The sequence below is a fragment of the Truncatella angustata genome, assembly GCF_020726525.1.
Source record: "Truncatella angustata strain MPI-SDFR-AT-0073 chromosome Unknown BKA67scaffold_5, whole genome shotgun sequence".
Lineage (NCBI taxonomy): Eukaryota > Fungi > Ascomycota > Sordariomycetes > Amphisphaeriales > Sporocadaceae > Truncatella > Truncatella angustata.
Genome location: NW_025763385.1, coordinates 3,044,566 through 3,070,977, shown reverse-complemented (window position 1 = coordinate 3,070,977; position 26,412 = coordinate 3,044,566). Strand labels below are relative to the sequence as shown.

The window sequence follows — 26,412 nt, the reverse complement described above, 5'->3', positions numbered from 1 at the left end:
AAGAGCAGCGGACGCAGGCATGGACGCAGCAGATCTGGAGGCGCAGAGGCATCGCTCGTCATGGGATGTCTGGACTGAGGGCGTCAATCACAGCGACGAGCGGGATGCCCACCTGCTCTGGAACGCCCAGTGCCGTCGTGTCATGCTCATTGACTTTGATCGCGCTGTCCTCCGAGCAGCTCCCAAACATCAGCAGCTCTCTGCGGTATCTGGGACGAAGAGGAAATGTGGTCCTGGATTACCTGGAAAGTTTTCCTCGGAGGCGTGATCTGCTCTACAGTCGCCTACAGTCTGCGTAGCTAATGTCGGGGTATAAGGAAGCTTCGGAAGAATATGCCGAGTTGTATGAAGTGAAGAATGATGCTGCTAAGTTCTAATGAGCTTTAGGACGTGTGATCTCGCCGCAAGCTGGTGCAGTAGCAGATTACCCATCATTCGCCACAGTCACATACATTGAGACGTTACGAAGTGAGTATGACAAACTAGACAAGCCTGTGTGGCAATGACACAAGATGGGGTTTTGAATACTCTCTGTCCTAAAAGCTCTGTATTGGAATTTGTGTTGAAAGACACATCTCTTGTATTCACTACTTAACTATCTACAGCGTCTCTACATTGGCTCTGTCATCCTGTTAAGACTAATACGACCACAGTCTCGGCCAGGACAAACAGGTTCGTAGCCAGCACCACGGACAGATTGCCAATACACAGGAGTGGACATCTGCGACCCCCGTCAAGTTTTGGAAGATAGCAGCTCAGGGCATCGACACTAATCGCCGCCGTCAATACGGGGTTAAAGGCAGGGTCGCGATTGTCGTCATTACCGACGACTGGCATAAGCCGGGTTGAGGGGACCGTAGTAACTGCTTCACCACCAGCTACCAAGTTCACTACCTCCATGCTTTCTGGCGAAGTTCTAGCTGCCAACCATTTCGTCGAGCTCACGTCGCATGCTTTAGAGTAGATTCATTTCAGGACCAATCGCATCTGAGAGCTCTCTTGGATGGAGATGACCTTTTTGCCAAAGAGCCGGATATCCCAAGGAGGAAGGATGAGCAGCCCGGTGGGCAACATGGCAGTGCAACGAGCTCAACTCTCAGCGAGGTTGGAAATGAGGAAGGCCATTTGAATATAAATTGGACGCCACCGACCTCTCCATGATGGCTTCGTTCTTTGTCTTCTTCTTCACCTTACTCTTCCGACCTTACGTGACTCTCAGTCTTGCCACCCATCCCATCTTTTCTTCAAAAAACACCAGCAACAACGACAACAGCAATAAAATGGATAAGGGGTTGCTTCATTCTGTCTATTGGATTGACTTCAGCCGAACCGAGGATGATAGTGTGACAGCGGTCGACGAGACAACATGTCTCGAAGGCAGCGACAGCATGGTTGAGATAGACGGGGATGCGAGCCCCTATTTGCCATGGAGGGATGGTCAGACTCCAGAGGACTTTTTCGACATCGAAGCATATTCATTTGATATGCAGTCACAATCATCGGAACATGTACAAGGCCACACATATTGTCAGTCTCTGTCATCTACGAACACCGAAGACGTACAGAAAGAAGGAATGCACCACTCATCGCCCATGCTGGAACAAGATAGCACAGAGTTTGGCGACGTCCTCGACATGAACTACATCATGGCTTCGTCCTCCGAAAGCAGTGACGACCATCTGGCAGAGTTCACATCATGTCTAAGCCCAGGTACTGGCTCGAATTTTGTCGGCAACAACTTTTGTGTCGACTGTTCTCAGGGCTGTTCGAATTATGACGGAAACGGAGAGCTTCAACGGTCACAAAATATTGTCACCCCTGCCAAGAGGGGTACCGACGACGTAACTGACGAGACCTTGTCGGAAAATGATAGGCCAAAGCGACGGAAGACTACCTTCGAGAACAAGCCAAAGAACAAGACAAAAAATTGGGCTTGGAACAAGGTTTATATTCACCTGGAAATGATAGAGTTCATGGTGGATGGCTCCCAAGAACACTTTCACTGGAAAACTCGAAGCCGGCGGTGGTCTAGCGGGAATGGTGCGCTTCGGACTCTGGAAGACCTTGCGAGCTACGTATTGGCACGCCTACCCTGGGTCTCCGTTTGGGTGCGGCCACGTGGAGATGGGTTTCCTGTACAGGTGTTTTGGGATGAAAATGAGCACAATTACGTCGGACGTAATGGGATGTGTAGGAAGTCCCTGCGTATCAGCTATGCAGAGATGGCGAGGTTACTCATGTGTCCTCACGAAAGCTTCTTTATCAGTGAAAGTTAATTTCGCGTCACGAGTCCTACATACCGTTTTCTATCTATTTTCGTGATAAAATACCTTGCCGGAAAAGTAAAGGGTCCATATGAACACAGAAGAGGTCGTGGGTTTCTCGGATGAACTGACAAGTCCTGACTTCTTCGGGCTTCCCCTAGTTCCCGAAGCAGATGTTCTTGCAGAGTACAGGTATCAGCTGATACGACTTGAGTGGCGTAACAAGAAGAGAATGGAGTGGGAGGCAGCTAAGGATGACCAGGCGCAATAACTATGGGAACACAACTACGAAGGAGATAACAAAGTGGTTATATTTAAAATTCCCAGATTCTCGGGTCCGAGAAAACACTAATATTCTCCAGATAATCTGCTCCATAAGTGCGCAGATTTCAAGCTCAAGTAAGAACCATAATAACATAAACCCGGTAGCCTTCCTCTATCATATGGCAGAAGCTAATCCAGAGCACCCTGCATTTCCCAAGGCGAGAGGTAAGTCTATGCCTACGTCTGTACAAATTTTGCAATATGTCATACGTCATGGCATGACATTTCCGATCTCCAACGAGGCCTCCAGGGAGGGGGCGATTCATTTTGCATACGGCTTGAATATATAAGGCCAACGCTCCTCTGGCACTTTCGTCTGCGTTTCTTCACACAGCTCGCCCTTTTGATGATCTACAAATCTGAACTACTCGTTAGCAAACCAGCAGTCCCTTACAAACTCTTTTTCCACCAGTTTCTAGAGCGAAAAGTGAGATGCGAAAAGGGAACTCGGAATAACTCATGCATTCAAGGATGGATGGCATGCTAATGACTTTCTATTGCATGGCAGTAGTTCTGTTCACTGGCGTCATCCTGTGGGAAAAAACAATCTCGATTCCGACTTACTACGGTGGTCCTTGCGCTTCTGGAACTGTACACATGTACTTCTCCAATTCATTTAAGTTTCGAAGGATACTCGACGGCGGCAGTAGTATATATCCAAGTGTGAGTACGACCCGGGAGCTACAAATTATTAACACCAATATTAACATAACGGTTCAGACTGTGTTCAATTTTGAGTTCCTATCGAAGACCGACCGTTTCATATGCGATGCTTTGCAAATGAAGCCAGATGCCGTCACCATGGTTCCTTACAAAGACTGTGGCTTGTGACTTCTTAGTCTACACAGTGAACTCTCGTGCACTTCTTGGTGATGTCGAGGCAATCGCTCGATCTGCGGCCAGGAAGCTTGGATAACCTCTACCATTTATGATCATTGCATTCAATGCTCCAGATGTTGCGGAAGAGAAATTTATCGACAAAGAAGATGTGAAGTTCCTTGGTAAAACCCTGTTGACCTTGTGAGATGGAGTGCGTGGAGCTAATGCACAAGTCTAGGTGGAAGTAGACATATGTCGTACCAGAACGTATACAAATGTTTAGGTAGCGTTGACCACTATTTGGTCGCGCTTGGCTGCTATGCCCGAGGACCATGACAGCCAGATACCTTCCATACGGCGCGCCGTAAGGCCTCAATGGACGCGAAGCCGCGCCGCCCGCTCAACGATATCTTCGTCGCGGTTCGACGACCAGAGCCTGATTGTGACGCTACAGCACGAAGCCGACTACGAAGTTACTCCCTTCGACGCACAGCCGTACCGTGCCTGGGCGTCCAGCGTCAGGGCCGGGTTGGGCCCTACCTTCTCACACATCTACTAGGGCACATTTTGGTAGCCATAAACGGAACATTGGCCATGACTCTGCGCAGCCCGCTCGCCGAGATTTTCGTCGCGGACGAACAACGAGAGCGGGATTGCGGTGCTACGGCACGGAACCCGTCACGAAGTGACCGCGACGAGAACCTCGTGGCGCCAACGATGTTGTAAACAGCGTCACGGCTGGGTAGGAGACCAGCACTAGCGCTGAGGCCAAGGTGTCTGCACCCGCAACGTCGAGGTGGCCTCACCTGTTCACATATCTACTAGGGCACGAGTTGAGGTAGCCATAAATGCAACATTGGCCGTGAAGCCGCGCCGCCCGCTCGCCGATATCTAGGTCATGGACACGTCATCCCACACGCCTTAGCGAAGCATACACGATGTGCTACAATATAGCACGTACATCCCTTACCGTATATCAAGCCGGCTTGCCCACTGCTTTCGATGTCCCGCCTACCTAGCGCCTGGCCGTTTAGCCCGAGACCGGCACTGCCCAGCCATTCCAAACGCAAGGCCCGAAACCAACCAGTGCACCATTATCTCGCAAGCCATCAATCCATCCGTCGCCATCCACGAAGACACCACTGACCAACCTGATCGACCTGTTTGGATTCACTTGATACGCGCTCGACAGTACGGATGCCGAGCAGAGGTAGTTGCGGACAGTAGTTGCAAGGGCAGTCCGGCTTGCATAGAGCATGGTTATGTCTGGTTAACTTTGGCGCGACATTGGCCAGAGGCCAAGGCACCGGACAGCGGTCTGCGTAGGGGCAATTCATCTTCATCTTTGTTATCCACGGTTTCATCAATGGTTGATGGGCGGTGGTCTCGGTTTGCCCGTCTGAGCGGCATGGTCCCGAGGCCTGACGCTCCTTTGGGCTCCAGGCTGCAGAGCTTAGTCTTAGGCAAGGCGGACCAGGCGGTGCTAACTTGAAAGCTGAGCGCGGATATGGCAGATTTCTTTTGGACAGGTTACTGGAGATGAAGAGGAGAGCTACCGACGATGGGTTCTTGGACCACGGGGAATCGTCGTGTCCAGCTTGAACAGGTCTGAAACACGAAAGTAAGGCACGGGACAGATTGTATTAGGGAAATAAGCCGCCCAGTAACATATCAACCAATCAGACCGTGGCTGTCCCGTACAACTCGACCCCACGCTTATCGGCATACGTAGCCTATCAGATTGACAGCTCAGATGATCCTCGCTTTCTCCCAAAGTGCGTTGGCCTCGTTGATACAGACAAGATCAAAACCGGCTTCCTCCTTTTGTCTCTCTCTTTTCTTCTCTAAGCACAGACAATCTATTTTTGGCTCTGACCTGTACGTATACCCTAAGTACTCTTTTAAACCGTATCAATTCTGATTCCAAGAGTGTGGGCTTTAACCAAGCTCTTTCGCACTTATTGATACACCCACTGCTACACATCAATTGTACATTATCGAAGATAGACTTTGGGCACCGAATATATGCGTTCATGGCTGAAAAGGGCATAATTTCAAGTTCCATGGTACGACAAAGGTGCAAAAGTGTACTTCCGAGTGGGAGCCAGAACTGGACTGTCCGTGCTCAAAGAGAAGAGAAGAGAGAGAACGAGAGGAAGCCGATTTTGATTCTGTCTGTATGACTTTTACATTTATCTATTGTTTCCCCCAGCCCACCAATGTAATATCGTAATACAGAGAGCAGCGGCAACACTTGGTTGATCAAGCCTCTGAAGTAGGCTACCTCTTGCCGTAATCTTCCATTCTCTCGCGTGAGTTCCAACAAGCGCTGCTCCGGACTGATCGGCGATTTTGCCGACTCGATGTAGTCTAAAGATGTGTCGAAGGCCGTGGTGGTGCCTCCAAGATTGCGTATCTCAATGTCTACTAGAGTCGGGGAAATGGGTGACCGACGTGACTGAAACTGTTTTCCTGTGTTCATATTTCAAGACACAGCAATCTGGTACTAAGAGGCAGAGACCCACGGTTCAGAACATCCCTATAACCTGTATCGAATATACAGTAACAACTGTTTCTGGACCATTGTTCGCTATCACAATGATCCAAGAGTGGACTGTCCAGCTGGAATTATAGCACTCAAAAATAGGATTCTCATACTGTAATGTCGTCAGTGAATCCGTTTTATGTCCATGACAGACTGCGGTGCCGTGATTGTCCAGAAGTGACAATTCTAAGACTGGAAGGCAGTTTGCCGTCATTTCTACATGCTCCAACACCCACTTGTGTCCCATGATAGGTTACCGGCACCGCTAGGGGCAGGCCTATACTGTACAGTACCCTTGATTGTCAGGATTGTATTGTATGTTCACAATGGGGGCTGCACTGTGGAAACTACAAGCTAGCGAGAGGAGTCAATTTTGTATATGCCACCGCCTGAATATATAGACAAGGAAAAAGAAAGCAAAGTACTGTACTGTACAGTACAATAGATTGGAGGTGTCTCGTCACGCATATTCACACGCTTTCGTATCATTTCCCAAAATCACGACTAGAAGGGGAAGGGAACGCCGATGGCATGGAACTGCTATGTTCAGAAGTCTATGTTTAGTGGATCACAACCCCGATGTTTTTTTTTCCACGCTTATTCCTTTTGTCATTACATCTCTGTAAAGTTCATTCTATTCTCCCCACATGGAGGAGATGATTTCTTTGGGTATTCTTCACTATCGCAACGACTACTTATCTAGCCATGTCCCTTCACACCTCCCTAGATGTTTTCACTCATGACGTTATGACGACTATTAAAAAACGTCTCCGACCTTCGGTAAACCTCAAGTGCAGAAATAGTAAGGTTCCAGTCCAACAATGACAACACCTCCAATTCCATCAAATTGATATCTCCTAATGTGAACCAAGAAAGGCGGTGATTGAACCGCATATAGCTGTGCTTCTCCCAGTCTTTGTTTATTCGATAGTCATCATCTAGATATTTCGCAGTGATGATCAGACTTGCAAGGAAAATCCGGTGTGCAGTACATCTAAGCGTTTCCCTAGTAGACCCGAGCTTGGGCTTTAGACGGTCTAGATATACCGTCGTCGCTATCCACGTGAGGATGGGGACGTTTACTTCCCGAGACAGGTGAGAAATAAAGTTGCGTAGTGGCGGCGGCGTGGCTGAGCCTATTGGTTGGACTGATGTATTCAGCCGAGCGTTCCGGGGTATTGCGTTATACGTCTTCTGCACCAAGTAGTCAAGAATAGTGTCGCTGAATGGCATGTACATCATTCTTCTGAGCATTATAACTTGGACACCTGGTTCATGCTGAGGTCTCGCTAGCCGCGACAGTCCAGGTTTTCGGTGGCTTTCATTTGGATATTGCGATAATGTTCGAGCAGTAGTCAGTGTCCTTGGGATATTTGCGATCGATTTCATCATGCTCAGTCAGGTGTTCTACTGTATGGAGCTCAGCTGGTGGGATGGAGCAAAAGAGCAACTTGTCAAAGAGAACCATCGGTACTGTATGCCCTATGCTATACGGATCCAGAAGCGGCGGTTCAAAGGACGCATGGACTTCTGGAGCGGCAGATAACTCTTGACCGCCCTTTCATCCTGTTCCAATATAGGCTCAAGATTTGTTTATGGCCTCTGTGGGCAACTACCCGCAGAGTGCTAGAGCGGAAACCGGCTCGTGGTATGACATTCATAGCCACGAATTATTTTAAAGACGAAGAAACCCTGACTTCGCGGCACACTTCGACTGATTTTTTCTTACTTTGCTCCTGCTCAAGTTGTCTTAGCTCATTGAACTCAAATGGCGGACAGCCTAAAAAGCCTTGCAGGTGTTGCTACTTTGCCGCCCAGAAGAAGGCGTAACTTGTACATCAAGATGCTGATCGAGAACGACCAATCTGTGGATTGGTATTACGCCATCTCACCCAAGGTGCTCAACTGGACTTTGTTGGCAGGCTACATCGTTCTCCCTTCCACGTTCACGACCATGAATCGCTCCGAAGCTTTCAACACCATGATGGAAGATAACGAGCTTGTGCTGAAGGCATTTCAGAATCCTCCTTTACTTGGACTTGCACTGTTCTTGTTTATTGTTTCCCTGATAGGGTTGACTTGTATATGGTGGGTCTGGAAGTGCAATTATATCTGGCTCACAAACTCACTACTCGGCTTCAGCACGACCTTGCTAAACGTATACGCTGTGCGGGATGGTACATGGTCGGCCATTGCCATAGCTTCCATCACCGCAACTAGCTTCTGCTTACTCATCTCCATCCTTGCGTATACAATCTATAGTATATGGCTTTTGAAACCCATAAGAGCAGCTCGAGCCGGTCGGAACGTGGAAGGTTATAGCACGGCCGATACCGCGACCCACAGGAAAGAGTGACATGATATGGGCCAACCTCCCTAGCACAAGCATCACCTGGTAGATTAAATCCCCTGTTTCACTTTTGGAGGAGTTACAAGGCGATCAGCATCCGAATGGCAAAAGCCACCACGTTCCTCTAGATATATACACTGGCTGTATAGTGGCAATGGCTAAATATTCAGAACATGTTTCGATGTCTGTGTGAGTTCTGAGCCCTATTGGTCATAATGACGCGTTGCTTCAGAGATATCATCACTAGCTTAACCGGAATAAAATTGCGCACAAGACTTCTAGGTACGGCATGTAGATTTATGTGGGTCTACCTGTTGCTGCAAGCGCCTACCATTGTGTGGGGAGACATGCTTCCAGATCAAAGCATACTCGAGGTAGAACGCGTACAGAATCTGCTCCAAATTACCAGGTCATTCTGTTCTTGCGAGTCTTGAAGCATACTGAGGACCTTACTTGTGACTACGGTACTGATTTGAGTTTGTATTGTACGAGTTCAAATTAGGGAGCCGGTAACACTAGTGTATCGATTCATTATTCCGGACCTTATTCACTATGAAGGTGTGAAAACATGTTTTAGGTCATCCGACGCTGTACACAGTATACATATATCAAGTTTTTTCCAACCAAGGTAGAAGTTTGAGCATTATAAAAAGTTTACTTCGTCTCACTCATAGTTAACTTATCATTGTTCATGCTGTTACTTTTCTGTATAATCAAGATGGCGCAGCACATCTTCAAGCCTAATGAACGCAGAGCAGTTCGACATATACGCAGAGGCATGATACCAACAATGCATAATGATAGAGAAGAGCATCATGTCCAGCACGACAACGCAGTAGATGTGCGAACGGTTTCCGCCGGCACGTCCAAAGCCATGTCAGACCCGCAAGAGGTTGAAGACAGTAGTAAGTAACGCCAAAAACATGGCTGCAGACTACATTCTGATTTCTGGAGTAGCAGGTCGTTATCAGGCTGAGACAGGAGCCAAGAATATCTCGTCCCATCTAACCCAACAACAGATCGTTCATCACGAGCAAGAACAGCTCCCCTTGATACGGCATGATAGCACTACGAAAGACATAACTAGTCTTTCGGACGTTCTGACTGACGATGAGACCATCAGCATTAAGGCAAGCACCATAGATCCTTCATCATCTCCAATGACTTGTTCGGTCAATGAAGAGCATGATGATTCGAACGGCCCGCCTCAGTCCCCTATGTCGCCGACGCCAAGTCCACCCGCTAAGGATGGATATGCGACAAGGGGTATGATGGGAGCATTGGCAAGCCCGGGAAGTAAGAACATTTTAGACCAGCGATATTTGATCGAACAGAGAAAGAGACACTGATGTACTGTTCTAGGTCGACTGCATCATCATGGCACTGTGGGCGCACCAAAATTCTGCGCGACGTGCGGCTTCAGCACCGACGAACTACTACAGCTCTGCGAGAAAGCCTTGCAGTTTCATCGGCACGACAAGATTGCCTGGAATACGTTAGTTAATAATAGCCCTGCGGTATCTTCGCAGGAGAAGAATGCGGCCATGCTTAGGATTAGTCTCTGGGCGATCCGCGATTATGCATTGACTATGAGAAAGCGACTTGATGGCAGCGCTGCTGAAAGAAGCATAGATGGTTTCAAATTATTTGAGCCACCGATCGCGGCTTCAAGTGACAGTTCCCGAGGGACCGCCTGCACTACTCCACGAAGCCATCTGAACCAAACCTCTGATGTTGCACGTTACCCTAAAGAGAATGACAATTATTTGGGACACAGCGGCGATCAAGAATATGTAGATGTGGAAACCCGGGGAAGACCGGCCAAAAGAAGACGGGTCATGTCTCATAAGCCTTGGAGTCCTCGACAGGAGGAGACTCTAAGAGCAGGTATGGAACAAGAGCAGAGTTGGGAAGATATAGCCAGAAGGCTGGGTCGAACGCCGGCAGGGGTGAGGCAGCACTGGTGGATGATGGAGCGCAGGTTCAGTCCGAGGAAACATCAAGTCCAGAGGCCATCAGACTGATACGTCTACACTTAATGGAATATGAAGAATCACTGGCCACGAGAGGGTATCGGCAGGTAGAGCAATTGAATACCACTATCGGTATAAATACAGTATTATACATATCAGAGTTTTCACTTTCGATGTGTGAAATTGGATGTGCTTCAACTATGCTCATAAACAGTCCATGCTGCGCTATTGATCGCTAATGAACCACATCAGGCATATTTCCCGCAAGCCTTCACTCTGATTGCGCTATATACTTTACGTTGGACTCTAGCCGAACTGAATGGGTATAATGACATTATACGGAGGCTAGAATCCACGTACCCAGCTTGTCTGATTATAGTGGTCATTTCCTTCCACATGCTACAGAAGAGAAGGATTGAGTCAGCTGCATGTTGTGAATATTGGTAGGACGGGCGGATCAATATAAAAGCCGTCTGGGGCTCTCAGGCCCGCCCGGGCTGGCTTCTCCGGAGCCATTTAAACACGCTATATTGCCAGATCTCAATGGTCTCACTTCTCTGGACTTCAAAACTCCGTCTCACACAACCAGAACCTTTTGTACTAAATTCCCGGACAACCCCAAAATTGTTGAGCTCACCGAAAATATACAGTTTCATACCACACGCACATAAGTAAAGCATGGCGGTAGTAGAAAAACATCCGTTCTACCTGCAACTTGAAGATGCGCATGGAAACAATAACGACTTGCCAACTCTCGAAGAGGTCAGTATCCACAAACACTTCTTTCATATTAGTCAGGCTAAAGCTAATACTTGATAGATTTGGAATGGCGCCCAATTCCCCGGCACTCCTACCTCAATAGCAAGTTCCACTCGATATCAACCGTACATACTCAATAATCCTGTCGCTGAGGCCCATTTATCATCCGAACGAACATCAGCAGTACAGACTACGAAGAAGTCGACCAAAAAAGGAAAGGGTAGTAAGAAAAAAGAACATTGGAAGTCTAAAGGGGTTCGGAGATCCAGGCGACTTGTTGCGATCCGACGTCAAAGACTAGCATATCCTTACATTCCTCAGACAACTCTAAGAAGATCCAAGCGTATTGCTAATCAGCCCGAGGGAAAAGCTGTTTGCAAGTAAACCTAGGCGAAAGATCTCAACTTCCAGGTCCGTTTTCTTTCTTTTTCGTACTCCAGGCATTATTTTGTACATAGAGATTGTCACAAGGCCACCTGTGCCGTGTGCAATCGGTTTGTCTCAGCAGTAGGAATATCACAAAGGACGGATATGTTCCAATCTTGTTCATCTTACCCGTCCTTTAGCGTCGGATGCCACTTCGGCGATGGTAGCTATCATTTTGATGCGTCACATATCCTTCCGCTTCCTTCTGACTCTGACTATGGTCGCCTAATATTTGCACTATAGGGTCAAAACGGACTCGTCTAGTTCTTTGAGTATTGTTATGGTCCGCCGTTCTTTGAGAAACTCTATCGTTTTGTTCAGCAATCCTAAGCTTCTGGTGCAGTTTGTCCACGATAGCTTCGTAATCTCTTCCGTATTTGATCGTTGCGTTGGTGGCGGGCACTTCACGCTGATCATTGCGGCAGGATCTCGCTTGGCGCCGCAAAACGTGGGATCCTACGACGTCTTGGCTTCTGTTATCCCCGCTCAATGATATACCTAGGGCGAAAGAGCCTGGTTAAAGCTCACGCTCTTGGAATCAGAATTGATACGGTCCAAAAGAGTACTTAGGGTATACGTACAGGTCAGAGCCATAAATGGATTGTCTGTGCTTAGAGAAGAAAAGAGAGAGACAAATGGAGGAAGCCGGTTTTGATCTTGTCTGTACTCCTCGCATCCAGCACGACCCGTAACCGCCAGCATCCGTGGCGATTGTAATCACCATAACAACTCGTCTAGATGGCTTCGTAGGTTTCGATGGTTCGTCACGGTCGCATTTGTTCAATTGAGCGCCGTTGACAAGATTTCTATTTTGCAATTTCATGCTTGATCATAGTGGGTGAACAAACTTGCGTGTGGCCTGTTACTAAGGCGGACGGGGCTACTTAATAGTTGACATAATGGACAAGGCCAAGCTCCGATCCTCCTGACTCAAATCTCAGTAACTCTTCTGTGTCGGATATGAATAATTCTTCCCGGCTCAACTCTTTTCCCAGCCATTCCTCTGGCTTTCCTGGCTCTCCTGACCCATGTTTCTGCGATGTTCCTGACTCTCCTCGCTTGCATTTCTTCGATGCTTCCAGCAATTCTTCTCACCATTCTTTCATCAATGCTCCTGCAGTTGATTTTTGCAACTTTGCCTCCGCTTCTCGGATAGAACAATCTAGATATAGATGATCTCGGACCCTGAGTATCCTATGAGGTCCGTCTGGTATCATCACCAATCTAATAAGAACTCTTTTTTCCCATGCTCTAACACATCGCCAGGCGTTCTCGGGTGATACCTGATTATCATTGGCTCCATGAATCATGTAAAGATACTTCGCTGGCGGGTCGGGATGGTTTTCAGCCGACATGGAAGACACTTCATCTGAAGTAGCTTGTGACCCAAGTGCATTGATTTTTGTGAGGTTGTGTGTGATGTCGTCTTGCATTGAACTGACAGCATAAGAAGCCACAAGCAAGTCGACGGGCTCCCGAATATTCAGACAGGCCCAAGCACCGGCAGACCATCCCCAGAGGAGGATCTTCTTTTCGGGATGATTTTGGCGAATCCACTGGACTGTCGATTGCGTTTCAGTGGCGGGTCGGTGTTAGTTCTTCTCTTTTCTTTCTCATCCAATAGCATAAGTTTATCATGCCGTATCAACGGGAGCTGTTCTTGCTCGTGATGAACGATCTGTTGTTGGGTTAGATGGGACGAGATGTTCTTGGCTCCTGTCTCAGCCTGACCACGACCTGCTACTCCAGAGATCAGAATGTAGTCTGTAGCCATGTTTTTGGCGTTACTTACTATTGTCTTCAACCTCTTGCGGATCTGACATAGCTTTGGACGTGCCGGCGGAAACTGTTCGCACATCTACTGCGTTGTCGTACTGGGCATGATCCTCTTCTTTATCATCATGCATTGTTGGTATCATGCGTCTGCGCATATATCGAAATGCTCGGCGGTCATTAGGCTTGAAGATGAGCTGCGCCATCTTGATCATACAGAAAAGCAATAGCATGAATAATGATAAGTTAACTATGAGTGAGACGAAGTAAACTTTTATAATGCTCAAACTTCTATCTTGATTGGAAGAAACTTGATATATTTATACTGTATATAGCGTCAGATAACCTAAAACATATTTTCATACTTTCATAATGAATAAGGTCTGGAATAGTAAACCGATACACTAGTGTTACAGGCTCCCCAATTTGAACTCGTGCACTCACAGGGGATCTCGACTAATTCAACGGTGGCCGGTGCATTGTCAAGCAGCCTTCCAGGTGGTCGGAGTGATCGTTTGTCGTTTCCTATCGACTTATCCAAGGTTTGAGAGGCGCCTTGGACGTGAGCCAAACGCACCTTTCGTAAAGCTTAGCAAACTGGTTCCTGAGTTCTTTGTTCGATTCTGCTGGCTTTCCCAAGGTGTTTTGATGACGAAGCCTACAGCCTGCGGAGCTTCGTCCTCACAGTCTTTGTGATATGTCGTCTCAATCATACCGTCGCCTCGGAGCTTGACAACAATTTTATCCTCCTCATAGGACAAAATTCTTTTTTCCGTTTTAAGGATAATCAATTGAAACAATCATTGACTGCGTCTTTTACAAAAACCGCTGTCCCCATCCCCTTGATTTATCTTGCTTGCCCTATACCTCGACCCTCATAGACTATCTTCTCCTCAGTGGCGCTCGTGAAGACAGGCGAAGCGCAATAACTGTAATCGAAGCCTGAAAAAATAGTTTCAGTGGTACACTATGTAGCCTAGTAAAACTAGCTGTTCTTTGGTCAATCAAGGGGTGTCGAGCCTACACGCACCACAACGTTAGCCACCCGTCTGCCATGTTTGGAGCTGACGTCTTGAGTTTAACACGGATCAGGGGCTGCCCAAAGCCTCCTACTAGCACTGACAAGAAAACCACAAATCACATGTGCGTGTCTCCATTCTTTGAATATCAATGCTCTAGTGGTATTCGAAATGGTTATTTGAGCATATAATATCTTCACAAGTTATCGAGAGCTAATATCAAAGCATATGTCAATCATGAGGTAGGCAAAGCTTGATTCCAGTCAACTCAATAGGGACTAATATTTTCCGTACACATTACACGCAGTAAACACCCCAGACCAGCAGAAATATCGCCACTGACGGCGCAATTCAAACGCCTGCGTATGACAGGGTTGCCCTCAAATGTGCATCGAAATCATTTTGGCGATTTCGGAACATCGAACATACCGCTTGTACGCATATTTTCCAGCAGCGTCCGTTCCTTCTTCGCTGACACAGCGTTAGCAGACTACAACGCTATGGATGTGTATGTCAACCTACAGCCTCGTTCAGTGTCCGTGGGACGATTTGTCACCTCGAACTCAGGATTTGACTGCACCGTATGATCGCAAATGTCCACCGTCTCGGTACCGTAGTTCTTAGTCGTGGTGATACAGAATCGATATTTGCGTGCGGGGCCATTGAACACGATATCCGGGAAGATGGCGTACTGTTTGTTACATCCGTCTAGATATTCCCCCTTCATGACCAGGCAGCCCTGTGAGGAGTAATAGGTATCGTCCCAAGGATTCTTTACAGATCCGTTGGCGTCTTGAGCCAGTACCTGGAATGTGATATCCTCATCGGGGTGGGCCGGGATGCTGACGACGAGAGGAGGCCACATTGGTACCCTTTTTCTGACAACTTTTGGTGGCTGAATCTCTATAGTTATAGGCCTGGTTCGCGTAATGGTACTGTGGTCTGACATTTTGTCTGCTATGTCTTTGGCGTTTGGATGATACACAAAAGTGCTACCGTGTGCGCTTCTCAAAGGTGAAGACTAGATTCAGTCACCATACAATTTGTTGACTAAACTTTCATGTCAAGCGAACATGACACAGAGGTCAAACGGGTAAGGGCAAGTACTTTCGGCTTCCTAATTGGTTGGAAAAAGCTTCGGGAATTATGAAGGGGGAGGAATAGCCACTGCTGCTCTCTCAGATGTCGGGCTCAAGAGTGTCTGAGTGTTTGCAGAATCTCACCAGAAGTATTTACCCACAAGGGAACATACCTCTTTAATAGGGTCGTAACATTTCAGCCATGTGATACAAGTCATCAATAAGTACTGCAGTTGTCAAGCGCAATATGTAGGTATCACTTCCTTGAGCCCTGCCGTCAGCTTTGCCAGAACATTGCTTTTCTGCTCTCGAAGGCTTTTACAAGCCATGTGTAAGCAAGGACACGACTCCCAGGGCTTGATGTTTGATAGGGACGCTAGAAGGACTTCGGTCGGTGCATGGTTGATATTTGGTCGTTAGGTTTCTTTTTCACTAATCAGAAACAAGCAACATCATTGCAGCCTCGCTGTATTCTCCCATAATGGACATATTGATGTCACAATATTGAAAGGTTGCCCTTGAAATGAATCCACGGGAATTTAGATCCCACAAGATAAATTCGCTCAACTGTACATGGGAAGCTCAGCAGTGGCGGTTGGAGAATGGGGTGTCAATCAACTGACCAGCCATTCGCTGTAGCCCATGTCGTCGCGTTTCATAGGAAAGCAATAGATATTCGGGCCCGAATGGTCGGCTTGCATGAAGCAGATAGGCGGCATTCGCGTCTTTTGCCACTGGAGTATTATTCCAGTCGCAAGCTTGTGGATGAGTTTGGATCGACTAGAGCCGCCACAATATGAGTCCCCCATTCGACAATCCTGAGCGCGTCCCAGACGTCAATTGAAGATGGCCGCATTGGGATGCCGAATACTCCTTTATCGTATGGGATGGATACGTTATGCAACCTGAATAACCGGTCGTCTCCATGTCCTCTTTTTTATGCATATGGCAGACTCCCTTCCTCTAGGAACATCATAGAAAAGATGTTTGTGACTGTATAAAATACACTATACCTCGTTGCTGTCGGTCTGTTTCGATGATCATATTCTGCCAAGGTACCTTTCAAGGTGGGTTACCTCTAAGTATGCAATATGGGACGTTGCTTGAACGTTTTGGTTTTACTGCACCAGATTTGAGATAACTCCGTATTTATACTATTTATTCTGGGACTATTCATCTAACTCAGTATGGCCTACTCATCTCAAGACCTATCGTGCTACGCTACTCTTGAACAAAGTCGCGAATTCATCCGCTCGTATGTAAGTCCAACCCTTGTCATTTGCCATCCTCATCCCGCGTTCGATGACTTCCTCCTCAGGCGTCGAAGACGTTCCCCGTCCTTGAATTGAGGCGAGTCGTACATGTTTCATTCCAAAGGCATTCCAATCGTGTAGCCTGTGGAATCTATATAGCGAATTCTCGTCTGCAGGTGTAAATAGTAAAATGATGCCATCCAATGTACTCCACCAGTGAGACTCGAAGAGTTCAACGCCGAGATAAGAGAGATCGCAAGTGTCCCATATTTCAATTGACTGATCAGCAGAACCGACTAAACGGTGTAACTCATAGCACTTCCACTTGACTCCTTTGCACGTAGAAGGGTCCGGATACGAGTGAACTTTGTTACGACCAATAGGCACCTTGAGATCGTCCTTGGTCCAATCCTTTTCTTGAAGGTTTACCGAAGATATAAAGAGATCTCTACCACTGAAGTCCCCGCCTAACAAGCAGACGCGTACAGAGTTTGCATCGCTGCTCCCGGTTGGCGCTTGGCTTGATGAGGTGATCGAGCGGAGGGAGAATTGCTCCTCAATAGTTCTGGAAACAACTAGCTCGCGGTATAGCGTATTCAGCACGAACAAGCCCAGGAGAATCTGTAAGTGTCAGTGCAGGCCTCGTATATCAAAACTGCACTTACTCCTATGCATGCTTCATGGAATCCTAAAACTAATGGGATAACAGAAAGTGCTTGCAGCAGGCAAAACGCCCACCTCGCCACATTCTCGTACCATGTAGCTTGACTATCGAAGGTCCACAACATAGTCCACCCGCAATGAAATATGACCGGAACGACCTGCAGAACTCTATTGAACCGGAACAAGATTCCAATGCCAATGCACTCCGGCAAGAGGACCAAGGGTCCCATCATGGACCACGTGCTTGTTGCCGCAAGGAGACGCAGCTGGGCCGGCTCATGTAAATTGTAAAGAGACTGCCTTTGTTAAAATCGGTTCTTTGATAACGATTGGTGGCTTACTTCAAGTGGGGTCACGAAAGCAGTCCATGTTAGAAAGTGGTCTGGGTCGAACTCGAATGATATGGCACTAACCACCATGTAAGTGAGGATGAAGAAGAGGTTTACCCCAAGTAGTCGGGGGCATGACCGCGGCTTGGTTACCCTGGAATGTTTTCCAAGAAGGACAGAGCAAAGAAGTATGAGTTGAGTAAAACAAAAGGCTTCAAGGCAAACGAGCAAAACGAGCGAAGCGGTCATGATAAAGAGATCAGAGCTGCACTTTGTGTAGACCACGGCAAAGAAGGCAACAAGCAGGTACATGCCGAGTGATTCGACCTGGGTGACATGTCATGCAGATTCACCCGTACCAACCGGGCGTCGATGGTTTTTGAACAAATCAGTACTAACGTCCAGAGCAAGGTTGGTTTGGTAGCCAGTCTACTTCAACCAAGGATTTCTAATCACAACTTGGAGCTATTACATGGGTGGCGTGAGGCGATACTACTAAGGGAAATTTAGTTTACGGACATAAGAGGACATGATGAGCTGCCATGCAGTATGGGTCCGCATGGATGCGCGGATAGCGGAATGGTAATGTACAGAAATTGCAAGGTTTCAGAAAATCACAATCGAGATGGGGTCACTTCGCCTGTGTAACATGCGTCCCTGCTCGTGTCTAGACAATCCAGATGTACAGAAACAGGGAAGACAAGACGGCCACAAGGCTTGGGTTCCGATTGGTAGAATCTCATTTTTGGTGGTTTGCAAACGAGGACGCCCGGCTAGAAGGGGTCCAGCCATTTTGTATGGTAACTATCGGCTGTACTCGCAAGCGAGCAGATCCTCTTATGATGGTAGGACGAGAAATTGTATCTCCATGCGATGAAGATGCGGCAGGGTGTTGCATGCCCTAGGTCGGAAAAGAAAATCTCTTGCTGCTGTTTAAAGACAATTGATCAAACGGGTGTGAATTAGACTAACTACTAAAATGTGGGCGGTAGTATGAACTGAGACTCCATCAATGCATTGACTAGGAACTGCAGGCAAACATCGGCAGCCCGATATTTTTTGCTTTAGGCGCCACCACTTCAACATATGTGCAGTCAGACAAGAGGGGTGCTAATCTACAAAACACGGAAAAGTAATGGTGCATCTAGTGGTATACGCAGAAGCGGCGGACAAGGTTGGCCGCCAATGGCTGCGCAAATCTAAGCCGTTTTGGGGTACTGATCCCAAGTACCCTAATGCGGCATAGCTCTGAAATGGGAGCTTCTGACTTCCCACCTGCGGATTGGCAATTCCTTCCGTAAACTTGCTCTAAATATTTCATTGTATTGGTGCGCAATGGCCCGCCATCAACGCTTACTACCGTTTGACGGACCTCTTCAAGCATATGCCGACTACCTCGAATGCATACTGTTATCTGTCTATGGATCAGTTGATCAAGTACGACAAAGGGTTCTGTCGCGAGTGGATGTCGTTGCGACGTCTGCTCCTGAGATTTTAGCGCCAACATGGGCGAGGGACAACGCTATAGGCAAATCGCTAACGGCCCCGAGAACTGCACGCAGGACTTCAAGACCGATCACGAATGATTTAGAAATCAGCGGCATTCCTCCGAGTACTCAGAGACATGATCCTGTGACGGAGGATTGTCCCCAGACGAGTAGCGCGATTCAGATTTCCCAACCCACGGGTTCAGCAACACCGAGCGGCGATGTTACCAACAGCAGCATAACCCAGCCCCCTACCCCGGCTCAAACTATCCAGGTCGCGACCTTAATACAAGGTATAGGATATCTAAAGCCGAAGATAGCTGGATGGCAGAAGACATTCGAGGATTTCCTGGCTAGAGTTCCGGAGAATGAGCAGGAGTGGCTACAATTAGAAGCCAGTTCAGGTTTGAACTGCTCAGGGCACATTATCGATATCTTCCACCGAGTTGCGCAAGCTCAAAACCAGATCCAAGTCACCAGTCAGAAAGCGATACCTAGCAAGGACCTGCCTGGTACCGAGTTCCTACTCAAGTTCAGCTCGTATGTAGGGAACTTGAAAGCCAAGGCGGTCTCCAAGAGGCAGCAGGCTCGCTTCAGCGAATACCTGCTGCACGGTCACTGCATCGTGGCTCGAAAAAGTGGAATGACCGTCGATGAGGTCAACGAGATGACGTCAAAGGCTCTGGGGTCTGGGGACAAGCCAGATGAGAACGCGAGGAGATGGCAATCATACCGTACCGCCGCAAAATGGTTTGACTGGCTGATTGAGAAGTTGGAAGGTGTATTGAAGCACCGTGCAGGCAAGCTCTTTCTTTTATGTACGTAAGCCAGCACCACCCGTCACAAAGCAGCACTTTCTAACCCTCCAGGTGACGTGGATATCAGTATGTTTCGAGAATTCGTCTCGACTACGGCACGGCGGGCCTATGTGCTCGAAAAGCTTCAGGAACGAACAAAAGGTTTAGGGAAGAACTTGCAAGACGTTGGAGTTTCGCTCCGCCCGGCATTTCTCATTGCAAATACGGGTCCTTGGGAGTAAGTCGTAATACCCTAATCGCCATACGATTGAACTGTACTGACTTATATTGTAGGTTTAAGATAGCTCTGGAAGCTTTCGAGACTGCGCTTACTCCGGAGATCTATATTGCCAGCCTGAACGCTGTCGAGTCCTTAAGCCACATGGCTCTGAAATGTCAAGCAGTCTCTTCAAACGAACCGCGAAAAGGTCTGACAAATTTTCCGCCAGTGCTGGCACTACAATGGCAGGATGGATATCAGTGTCCACGAGCACAGAAACGTACAAGGGACTGGATATCGAGGGCATCGAGCACGACTCCCCAGAGAAGGCACAAGCGACAGTCGACTAACGTAGCACGGGGACAACAAAGTCTCTATGACAACCACCACATTAGCGGCGATTCAGGCATCGGCAGTCCGCAATCTAGTGGAGACACAGACAACGGCCAAATGAGCGACGCTTGTGATTCAGGCATAGACAATCCGCAGTCTAGTGGAGGTGCAGACAACGACCAATTTGGAGATGTTGAGGGTCTAGGCACGGGTCAAAGTATTGGCAGTGCAGAGTTCGATAATATTCGATGCTCGGCTACGGACGAAAAGACAGTCGCCGAAAACGTCCAAGAGGCCCAAACGGCCAGCGCACCAGTCATCACTGTTGACGCAGGCTGTTTCCACCTCAATGATAACACATACATCCCATCTGCTTCATTTGGCGCACAGCTTTTGATGGCTGCCAGAAACTTGAACATGCAGACAACCGTGCAGTGCACTTCTCAGCATGCTCCTTTCCTTTCTCATACCAATATGGAGGGCGTCGTACCAACGTCGGGGATAATGCAAGGAGGACACGAGGAAGTGGAAGACTTGTACATGTTTCGTTGGGATGGGGTTGATATCATGGATCTGGACTTCCTCAATACCAACAATGGCCCTGGGGGTCCTATATAGCTAGCATTTCTCATCTGACCAGCTATCTTGTCCAAACTTCTCAATATACTGCTCCTTCAGATAGCATCGTATCCACAAGCAAGGCAAACCGTTCTGAGATTCTGCCTTGGCTAATCCTACGTGTTGGTCAAGGATGGACACTTGAGGCAAAGTGGTAGTAAACTGCTCGCCTTGTTGTCTCAGACCGGCCACACTCTCTTTATCCCGCTTGACGATGATGCTAAAACGGGCCCTCGAGTCAAGCAACCCTCCAGTTTGAATTAATAGAGCAGTTGGGACATAATTCATGGGCTTCGGCTCATGCTCCTTGAGCAGAGGGCTCTGCACATGTTAGTGTCTTCTAGGCAAAAAAGAGGTTAAACACGTACTGCCTGGTCTATTACTTGAGCGACCACACTGTCGAAGTCAGAACGCCAAGGTATCTGGCGGATATCAGGTTGTCCAAGTTGAGGCAGTGAGGGTTCATTGTCGCTCGACCAGTCGAGGCCCGCGATGGTGTCTTGTAGTTCTTCAGTTATGTTGGGAAGCAAAGCCATGATGAGTAGTGCTTGGTCACGGGGAAATCTTTGAGAAGCGTGTAGAGCGAAACATGGTGCCTTTTAAAGTCACGACACGTGGAAGGTGATTCGCTGTTGTATGACTATGGATCGTTGCGAAACTTTCATGCAAAAAAGTGCACAAAGACATCAACGTGTCCTGGCCCTGACTTTGAGAAAACGGCGCGGATTAGTATATTGCCGAGGCCAAGCCTAAGCCAATCACAGTTCGTGACATATCCGCAAGTCTTGAGAATTGTCTGCACCAAAGCATAGAATAGATTGTTCAGGATAAAATACGATAAGCATCCCTATATACCAAAAAACCCATATTTTGATCAAACCCTTGTTTGGGCTCTACCTGTGAGCTCAGACAACTCCGTGAGGCCCATTCTCAGTCTCTATTTCATCGAGATCAATAATACCACCACCACCAACTCCTCCGCCGCCTCCTCCTCCACCTACTGGCCCAGCTATAACTGGGCGTGGCGGGGGCTCTTTCATATCAAGCATGTCGACAGGTCGGGATGCTGGAGTCAAGTCAGCTTTTTTTGAGATAGTCGTGGCTGTTTGTCGTACCTTGTCGATCTTGCTATAAGTGTCAGTGACAATTCACCGCAGTAACGATTGGTGTCTGGCAGATAGAAATCTCCACAACAGGTTTATTTGGGAAGAGTTTGTGGCCTAGTTGATATTTCCAAAGCTTTCAGGTCAGTTTCTGGGGGAATAGGTGATAATTTATACTAAGCGCAGTGACAAGGATCCGTCAGACCGGCTGAGTATGTACATGCAGAGGTATTATGCCCGTGCACATGGTGGACAGAGTGATGAGAAGTGGGCATAGATAGGCGTCTTGTGCCAAGAATTAATCTAAAGACTGGCTGTGTCGATGTTAAGAGATTTCAAAACAACAGCATAACCCTGTGATGTGGCATAGTATGACGCAGGCGGTGTCGAATGTACAATGCATTCTACTAATCCTCATGTTGGTATCCGAGTCTGTAGATGGTAGCAAGCATTAACGAGACAGAAAACAATAAAGACCTTCATTCAAACGAAAACTGCTTGATTCTAGTTCAGTCTACCTGCGGATAGTGCCTGATGCCTTGCATCAGCTGTATACCATTCGGGCAATTTGTGTTGTATCAATAGTGCACTTACCCACGAAGAATTTGCTGCTGCCTTGTTTATCCCTGAAACATTCACTGAGAGCATGGTGAGATATTGTCCATCTCAACCCGTAGACTGAGGCGATCTTTCACCATCCATGCTGCCTCTCTGACGCCAACTGCTTATTAACATGCAGTGCATCCGGTACGTTCTTGTGTCAAGGATCAAGATCCAAGTTGGATGTGCCAAATCCACTAGGATCCAATGACAACACACTTTTGTGACAGAATGGCTTAGTTGGCCGATCGAGAGGATACATTTATGCACGGCCGCAACAACCAGCCATGCATAGTCACGCCCGGTGGGTAGGGTAGAAGTGACTATATAGCTTTGAGAAGCCAAGCATATTTCGATCTGCACTAGCCTGTTCTCGTATCGGTAGCTACAGACCAACCTATGACACCGGCTCCTTGATCATGCTACACATGAAAAGCTCATCTATGCTGGTACTTTCTTATCCCTACCGCCAACGCTATGGATTAGATTATGGACATAGGCGGTATCTATGCGGTTGCAGCAGTCTTTCCTAGGACGTCACCTAGGTCACCGATTTGGCACATGGCGTGATGATAGGGCGCTTAGTTCTTTCCCTGTCATCTCCATTGTTCTCGTCCAGCAACGGGTTCTAGACCAGCCCAAGTACACACACAAGACTCTAACGTCATCACTAATAGCAGTACAGAGATGTGGTGTTTGTGGACTTTTTCGCAGCAGTGAACCTTGCACGGCATCTTTACAGTGGTGTAGTACGTACATGACAGTGTTTCATATATGCAGGCTCTATAGAGTATTCCCCTGAAGTTTAGGACCAACCGGGCGACGGCCATTGCGAGTGCATCGTTATATCGTCACTGCCTCCGAAACTAATGTGAGGAGGTAAGGTCAATCCCGTGTGCATAGGCTTATTGGCAAGTATTCGGAAGAGGGTGTGGGACGAACGAGCGATTCAGCTTGAAATAGTAAGTCGATATGTGGAACTCGGGGTGTTTCTATAATTGGCCTGTATCTGGTGGAGTGATTCAATTCGGCTTGCGTGCCCCTCGCCTTGCACCTTGCACCTTGCACCTTGCACCTTGCACCTTGCACCTTGCACCTTGCACCTTGCACCTTGCACCTTGCACCTTGCATCTTGCACCTTGCACCTTGCACCTTGCACCTTGCACCTTATTCTATGTATTTACGGGGCAGCATTACGGATTTGGAAGGGCCGTGAAAGCGTCCTTCATTCATGAATTCTGTTTTCGCTCCAACCTTTTACCAGTGCATAAACGGCCAGTGTGCACTTAGATCGCGTCAAGGTAATAACCCCTGAGGATGCTACAACCTTCAATAGAAGCATATACTACCCTATTGCATTTGATCTCGTTACAGCTAGAGGCGCAGCTTGAAGCCTCGAGGTATTGTGGCTGGATTGCACGCCAGTCAAGCGTTGGATTTCACTTTCCCCTCTTCCCGAAATCAAAGCTCTTCGTCCGACACGCCTGATACCGTCGAAGATGCCTGAGATCCATGTATGTTGTGCCTGCCCAGAGCAACTATCTCCGCTCGATATTATACATCATTTGCGAACACATATCGAGTTGTACCAGGTAATATTGTCATCTGCCTTTTCCAAGAGACGTTAACAGCTTGACGATCTAGTCTCTCATTGTTGCCATCTTCAATCAATTGGCGGAAATAGCTGCTCCCCGAGGCACAGCATGTCTTAACCGTGAAAGAAGCAATGGCGATAGGGAAGTTGACATACCGCACGATAGTTCGCAAGCGCGCCCAGAGTCCGAAGTAGAGCATGGTGATAACGACCTGCCCCTCAAGCCGTTCAATTGTTCAGCCCCACGATGCGACAAATCATTCGCAAGGTCACAAGAACTCAAGCGACATTTCAAGAAGCTTCGTAAATCAGACGGCTCCGCCTCATTATCACGAAAACGCTGAGACAGTTTGCAGACTATCCTGTCAACATGACCTGTCCCACCTGTCACGAACCCTTCACCAATGCAGACCAGCTCTTGTCCCATAAATGCACAGGCAATTCGACGACCAGCCAGCAGCTCGAGATACAGAAGCAACGACAGACGGTAGAAGCCGACGTTGACAGACAGCTGTGCTTGAAAAGACGAAGCAAACAAATAGTCCGTCCATACTCCAGAAGATCCAAACTGGCTCGTCGAGATAGCTTTTCTCGAGAGTCGCTGTCGTCTACCCACGCAGAGCGCTCCTCGGTTCTTTGTCCACCTCAACGGACCGCCAACAAACAGCAGACGGACAACGAACAGCCGATGGTTAACGAACAGTCGATGACCATTGCCTTTCCAAGAGACAACAACCCAAATCCACAATTACAATGGCTTGATGGAAGTGTTATGGTCATGGATTCTAGGCCAGACTTTTCGACTGCTACTTCCCACATGAGTAACAATGCTAATACATCTATTCTGAATGCTAATGGTCCCATGCATGGAACGGGCTATTCATCACTTTGGGCTCGCTATTACCGTGATGGACAACTCGGCCAAAGGGGGGTTCAGGATTGGGATACGAATATTGGAGCCAGCTATGGATAACATGAGGTGCCAATGGCTCAATTCTCTTCCACCAAGGCCAATATAGTGGGGTACAAGTTAGGAGAATTTTCCACATGCATACCCATATCCAGATTCTTTATCAAGCGTGATTGGGAGTATTGGGTGCGCAATGAGACTAGCATCTATTAGATTGAGAAGCAGAAAAGGTGCCAACTTTGTTTACTCACATACCGCCGCTCTCAAATATAACACGGACCTCTTCGCAGCGACTTTCAATCTGAATGTATGGAATAGCGCATAATTTGTAAACTGTTTCGTCGAGCGGCTCGAAAGAAAGAGCGTGACCTCCTTTTCCAAATCGCAACAAAGTGCCTGGTCGCAACATGTATACAGAGATTCGGTCTTTTGCGGCAGCGTCTTTCGTTGTCGAGCAATAGTAATAGTCGTCTGCGCCTATGACGAACGCGAAGTCTTCACGGTACTGCTGGAGAAATCGTAGCCGCTGGTGCATTTTGAGTACTAGACAACAATATTATGTGACTGGAACTCACGGGCTCTCTCATGTAGATTTCCTTGAACCTGTCCAGGCCTCTCGAATTGTTGAGGGCTACCGAAGGTGCAATCGTCGCGGCTAGTTTCCCGATCTCAGTGTTCGACTCGTAAAACACCCCATGTTGCTGGAAAAACTGCTCAGCACCTTCCTTGGTAACCTTGAGGGAAACTCGAGATTTTTCAAAGAGCGAGTCATCTGGAGATCCCTGCGAAGCCATAGATTCTCGTGTGATGTCCGATATTACCAACAAACGTGAAGCTTACTCTTTTTCATCGCAATGACGGAAAGTCTGTGCTGCTCGTGCGGGGCTTAACTTAAGGGACTAAATGGGTAGAAACGGCGGCAACTGAGCCACAATCAATTGTTAGGCAGTCGTTGGGCGGCAAAACCATGTCCCCCTATAAAGTCATCACATCCCGCTTTACATTCTGCCCGAACCTCAGCAAAACTCCAGACGCAATTCTGTAATTCAAAGGTACGCTTGCCCACAATTGACTTCATTTGGACGATATCTTACTTGCATATAGATCCAAAGAATAAGCATCATGCCTGCCGCCTGCAGCTACCAATGCAACAACGGCATCATTCCTTCTACAG

At 47.8% G+C, this 26,412-nt stretch overlaps 14 protein-coding genes across 14 annotated transcripts; 9 read left to right on the top strand and 5 right to left on the bottom strand.

Moving 5' to 3' along the window:
* Positions 1-4: 4 nt before the first annotated feature.
* BKA67DRAFT_494531 (uncharacterized protein) lies at positions 5-226 on the top strand (the record flags this gene model as incomplete). Its single annotated transcript, XM_046097015.1, has 1 exon — positions 5-226. A coding segment is annotated over one exon (222 nt), but the record flags the coding sequence as incomplete, so codon positions are not given.
* Positions 227-941: 715 nt separating this feature from the next.
* BKA67DRAFT_321539 (uncharacterized protein) lies at positions 942-2,397 on the top strand. The gene has a single exon (XM_046096187.1). The coding sequence runs from the start codon at positions 1,158-1,160 to the stop codon at positions 2,274-2,276; it is 1,119 nt and encodes a 372-aa protein (XP_045957725.1). The 5' UTR covers positions 942-1,157; the 3' UTR covers positions 2,277-2,397.
* A 1,385-nt stretch (positions 2,398-3,782) lies between these two features.
* BKA67DRAFT_537124 (uncharacterized protein) lies at positions 3,783-4,133 on the top strand (the record flags this gene model as incomplete). The annotated part of the gene is made up of 1 exon (XM_046100263.1): positions 3,783-4,133. One exon carries the CDS (start codon positions 3,783-3,785, stop codon positions 4,131-4,133), a length of 351 nt encoding a protein of 116 aa, XP_045957724.1.
* A 2,542-nt stretch (positions 4,134-6,675) lies between these two features.
* BKA67DRAFT_518905 (uncharacterized protein) lies at positions 6,676-7,185 on the bottom strand (the record flags this gene model as incomplete). Its single annotated transcript, XM_046098049.1, has 1 exon — positions 6,676-7,185. The coding sequence occupies one exon, from the start codon at positions 7,183-7,185 to the stop codon at positions 6,676-6,678; it is 510 nt and encodes a 169-aa protein (XP_045957723.1).
* Positions 7,186-7,795: 610 nt separating this feature from the next.
* Positions 7,796-8,308, top strand: BKA67DRAFT_660064 (uncharacterized protein; the record flags this gene model as incomplete). The annotated part of the gene is made up of 1 exon (XM_046107557.1): positions 7,796-8,308. The coding sequence occupies one exon, from the start codon at positions 7,796-7,798 to the stop codon at positions 8,306-8,308; it is 513 nt and encodes a 170-aa protein (XP_045957722.1).
* Positions 8,309-9,020: 712 nt separating this feature from the next.
* BKA67DRAFT_660063 (uncharacterized protein) lies at positions 9,021-10,326 on the top strand (the record flags this gene model as incomplete). The annotated part of the gene is made up of 3 exons (XM_046107556.1): positions 9,021-9,207; positions 9,260-9,598; positions 9,665-10,326. The coding sequence occupies 3 exons, from the start codon at positions 9,021-9,023 to the stop codon at positions 10,324-10,326; spliced, it is 1,188 nt and encodes a 395-aa protein (XP_045957721.1).
* Positions 10,327-10,953: 627 nt separating this feature from the next.
* On the top strand, positions 10,954-12,146 carry BKA67DRAFT_678995 (uncharacterized protein; the record flags this gene model as incomplete). The annotated part of the gene is made up of 3 exons (XM_046108863.1): positions 10,954-11,037; positions 11,095-11,414; positions 11,704-12,146. The coding sequence occupies 3 exons, from the start codon at positions 10,954-10,956 to the stop codon at positions 11,951-11,953; spliced, it is 654 nt and encodes a 217-aa protein (XP_045957720.1). The 3' UTR covers positions 11,954-12,146.
* A 198-nt stretch (positions 12,147-12,344) lies between these two features.
* BKA67DRAFT_537121 (uncharacterized protein) lies at positions 12,345-13,439 on the bottom strand (the record flags this gene model as incomplete). The annotated part of the gene is made up of 3 exons (XM_046100262.1): positions 12,345-12,527; positions 12,744-13,021; positions 13,253-13,439. 3 exons carry the CDS (start codon positions 13,437-13,439, stop codon positions 12,345-12,347), a joined length of 648 nt encoding a protein of 215 aa, XP_045957719.1.
* Positions 13,440-16,473: 3,034 nt separating this feature from the next.
* On the bottom strand, positions 16,474-17,989 carry BKA67DRAFT_569684 (uncharacterized protein). Its single transcript, XM_046103120.1, has 3 exons — positions 17,589-17,989; positions 17,250-17,543; positions 16,474-17,205 (listed from the first exon to the last, which is right to left on the bottom strand). The coding sequence occupies exons 1-3, from the start codon at positions 17,886-17,888 to the stop codon at positions 16,540-16,542; spliced, it is 1,260 nt and encodes a 419-aa protein (XP_045957718.1). The 5' UTR covers positions 17,889-17,989; the 3' UTR covers positions 16,474-16,539.
* Positions 17,990-18,763: 774 nt separating this feature from the next.
* On the top strand, positions 18,764-20,146 carry BKA67DRAFT_321448 (uncharacterized protein). Its single transcript, XM_046096185.1, has one exon. It carries the CDS (start codon positions 18,912-18,914, stop codon positions 19,887-19,889), a length of 978 nt encoding a protein of 325 aa, XP_045957717.1. The 5' UTR covers positions 18,764-18,911; the 3' UTR covers positions 19,890-20,146.
* BKA67DRAFT_321476 (uncharacterized protein) lies at positions 19,697-21,209 on the top strand. Its single transcript, XM_046096186.1, has 3 exons — positions 19,697-19,885; positions 19,933-20,098; positions 20,155-21,209. The coding sequence occupies exons 2-3, from the start codon at positions 19,950-19,952 to the stop codon at positions 21,029-21,031; spliced, it is 1,026 nt and encodes a 341-aa protein (XP_045957716.1). The 5' UTR covers positions 19,697-19,885; positions 19,933-19,949; the 3' UTR covers positions 21,032-21,209.
* On the bottom strand, positions 21,148-21,567 carry BKA67DRAFT_660058 (uncharacterized protein; the record flags this gene model as incomplete). The annotated part of the gene is made up of 3 exons (XM_046107555.1): positions 21,148-21,171; positions 21,224-21,352; positions 21,400-21,567. The coding sequence occupies 3 exons, from the start codon at positions 21,565-21,567 to the stop codon at positions 21,148-21,150; spliced, it is 321 nt and encodes a 106-aa protein (XP_045957715.1).
* A 2,666-nt stretch (positions 21,568-24,233) lies between these two features.
* Positions 24,234-25,301, top strand: BKA67DRAFT_537117 (uncharacterized protein; the record flags this gene model as incomplete). Its single annotated transcript, XM_046100261.1, has 3 exons — positions 24,234-24,248; positions 24,379-24,631; positions 24,685-25,301. The coding sequence occupies 3 exons, from the start codon at positions 24,234-24,236 to the stop codon at positions 25,299-25,301; spliced, it is 885 nt and encodes a 294-aa protein (XP_045957714.1).
* A 136-nt stretch (positions 25,302-25,437) lies between these two features.
* Positions 25,438-26,032, bottom strand: BKA67DRAFT_537116 (uncharacterized protein; the record flags this gene model as incomplete). The annotated part of the gene is made up of 3 exons (XM_046100260.1): positions 25,438-25,444; positions 25,490-25,764; positions 25,814-26,032. 3 exons carry the CDS (start codon positions 26,030-26,032, stop codon positions 25,438-25,440), a joined length of 501 nt encoding a protein of 166 aa, XP_045957713.1.
* Between the last annotated feature and the right edge of the window lie 380 nt (positions 26,033-26,412).

Coding starts and splice junctions, on each gene's coding strand:
- BKA67DRAFT_321539 (XM_046096187.1), top strand. CDS start 1,158: ATGATGGCTTCGTTCTTTGTCTTCTTCTTCACCTTACTCTTCCGACCT.
- BKA67DRAFT_321448 (XM_046096185.1), top strand. CDS start 18,912: ATGGCCCGCCATCAACGCTTACTACCGTTTGACGGACCTCTTCAAGCA.
- BKA67DRAFT_321476 (XM_046096186.1), top strand. CDS start 19,950: ATGTTTCGAGAATTCGTCTCGACTACGGCACGGCGGGCCTATGTGCTC. Junction 20,099..20,154: donor GCAAATACGGGTCCTTGGGA/GTAAGTCGTAAT, acceptor CTTATATTGTAG/GTTTAAGATAGCTCTGGAAG.
- BKA67DRAFT_569684 (XM_046103120.1), bottom strand. CDS start 17,888: ATGTACCTGCTTGTTGCCTTCTTTGCCGTGGTCTACACAAAGTGCAGC. Junction 17,544..17,588: donor CTTTCGTGACCCCACTTGAA/GTAAGCCACCAA, acceptor TAACAAAGGCAG/TCTCTTTACAATTTACATGA. Junction 17,206..17,249: donor TCCATGAAGCATGCATAGGA/GTAAGTGCAGTT, acceptor TGACACTTACAG/ATTCTCCTGGGCTTGTTCGT.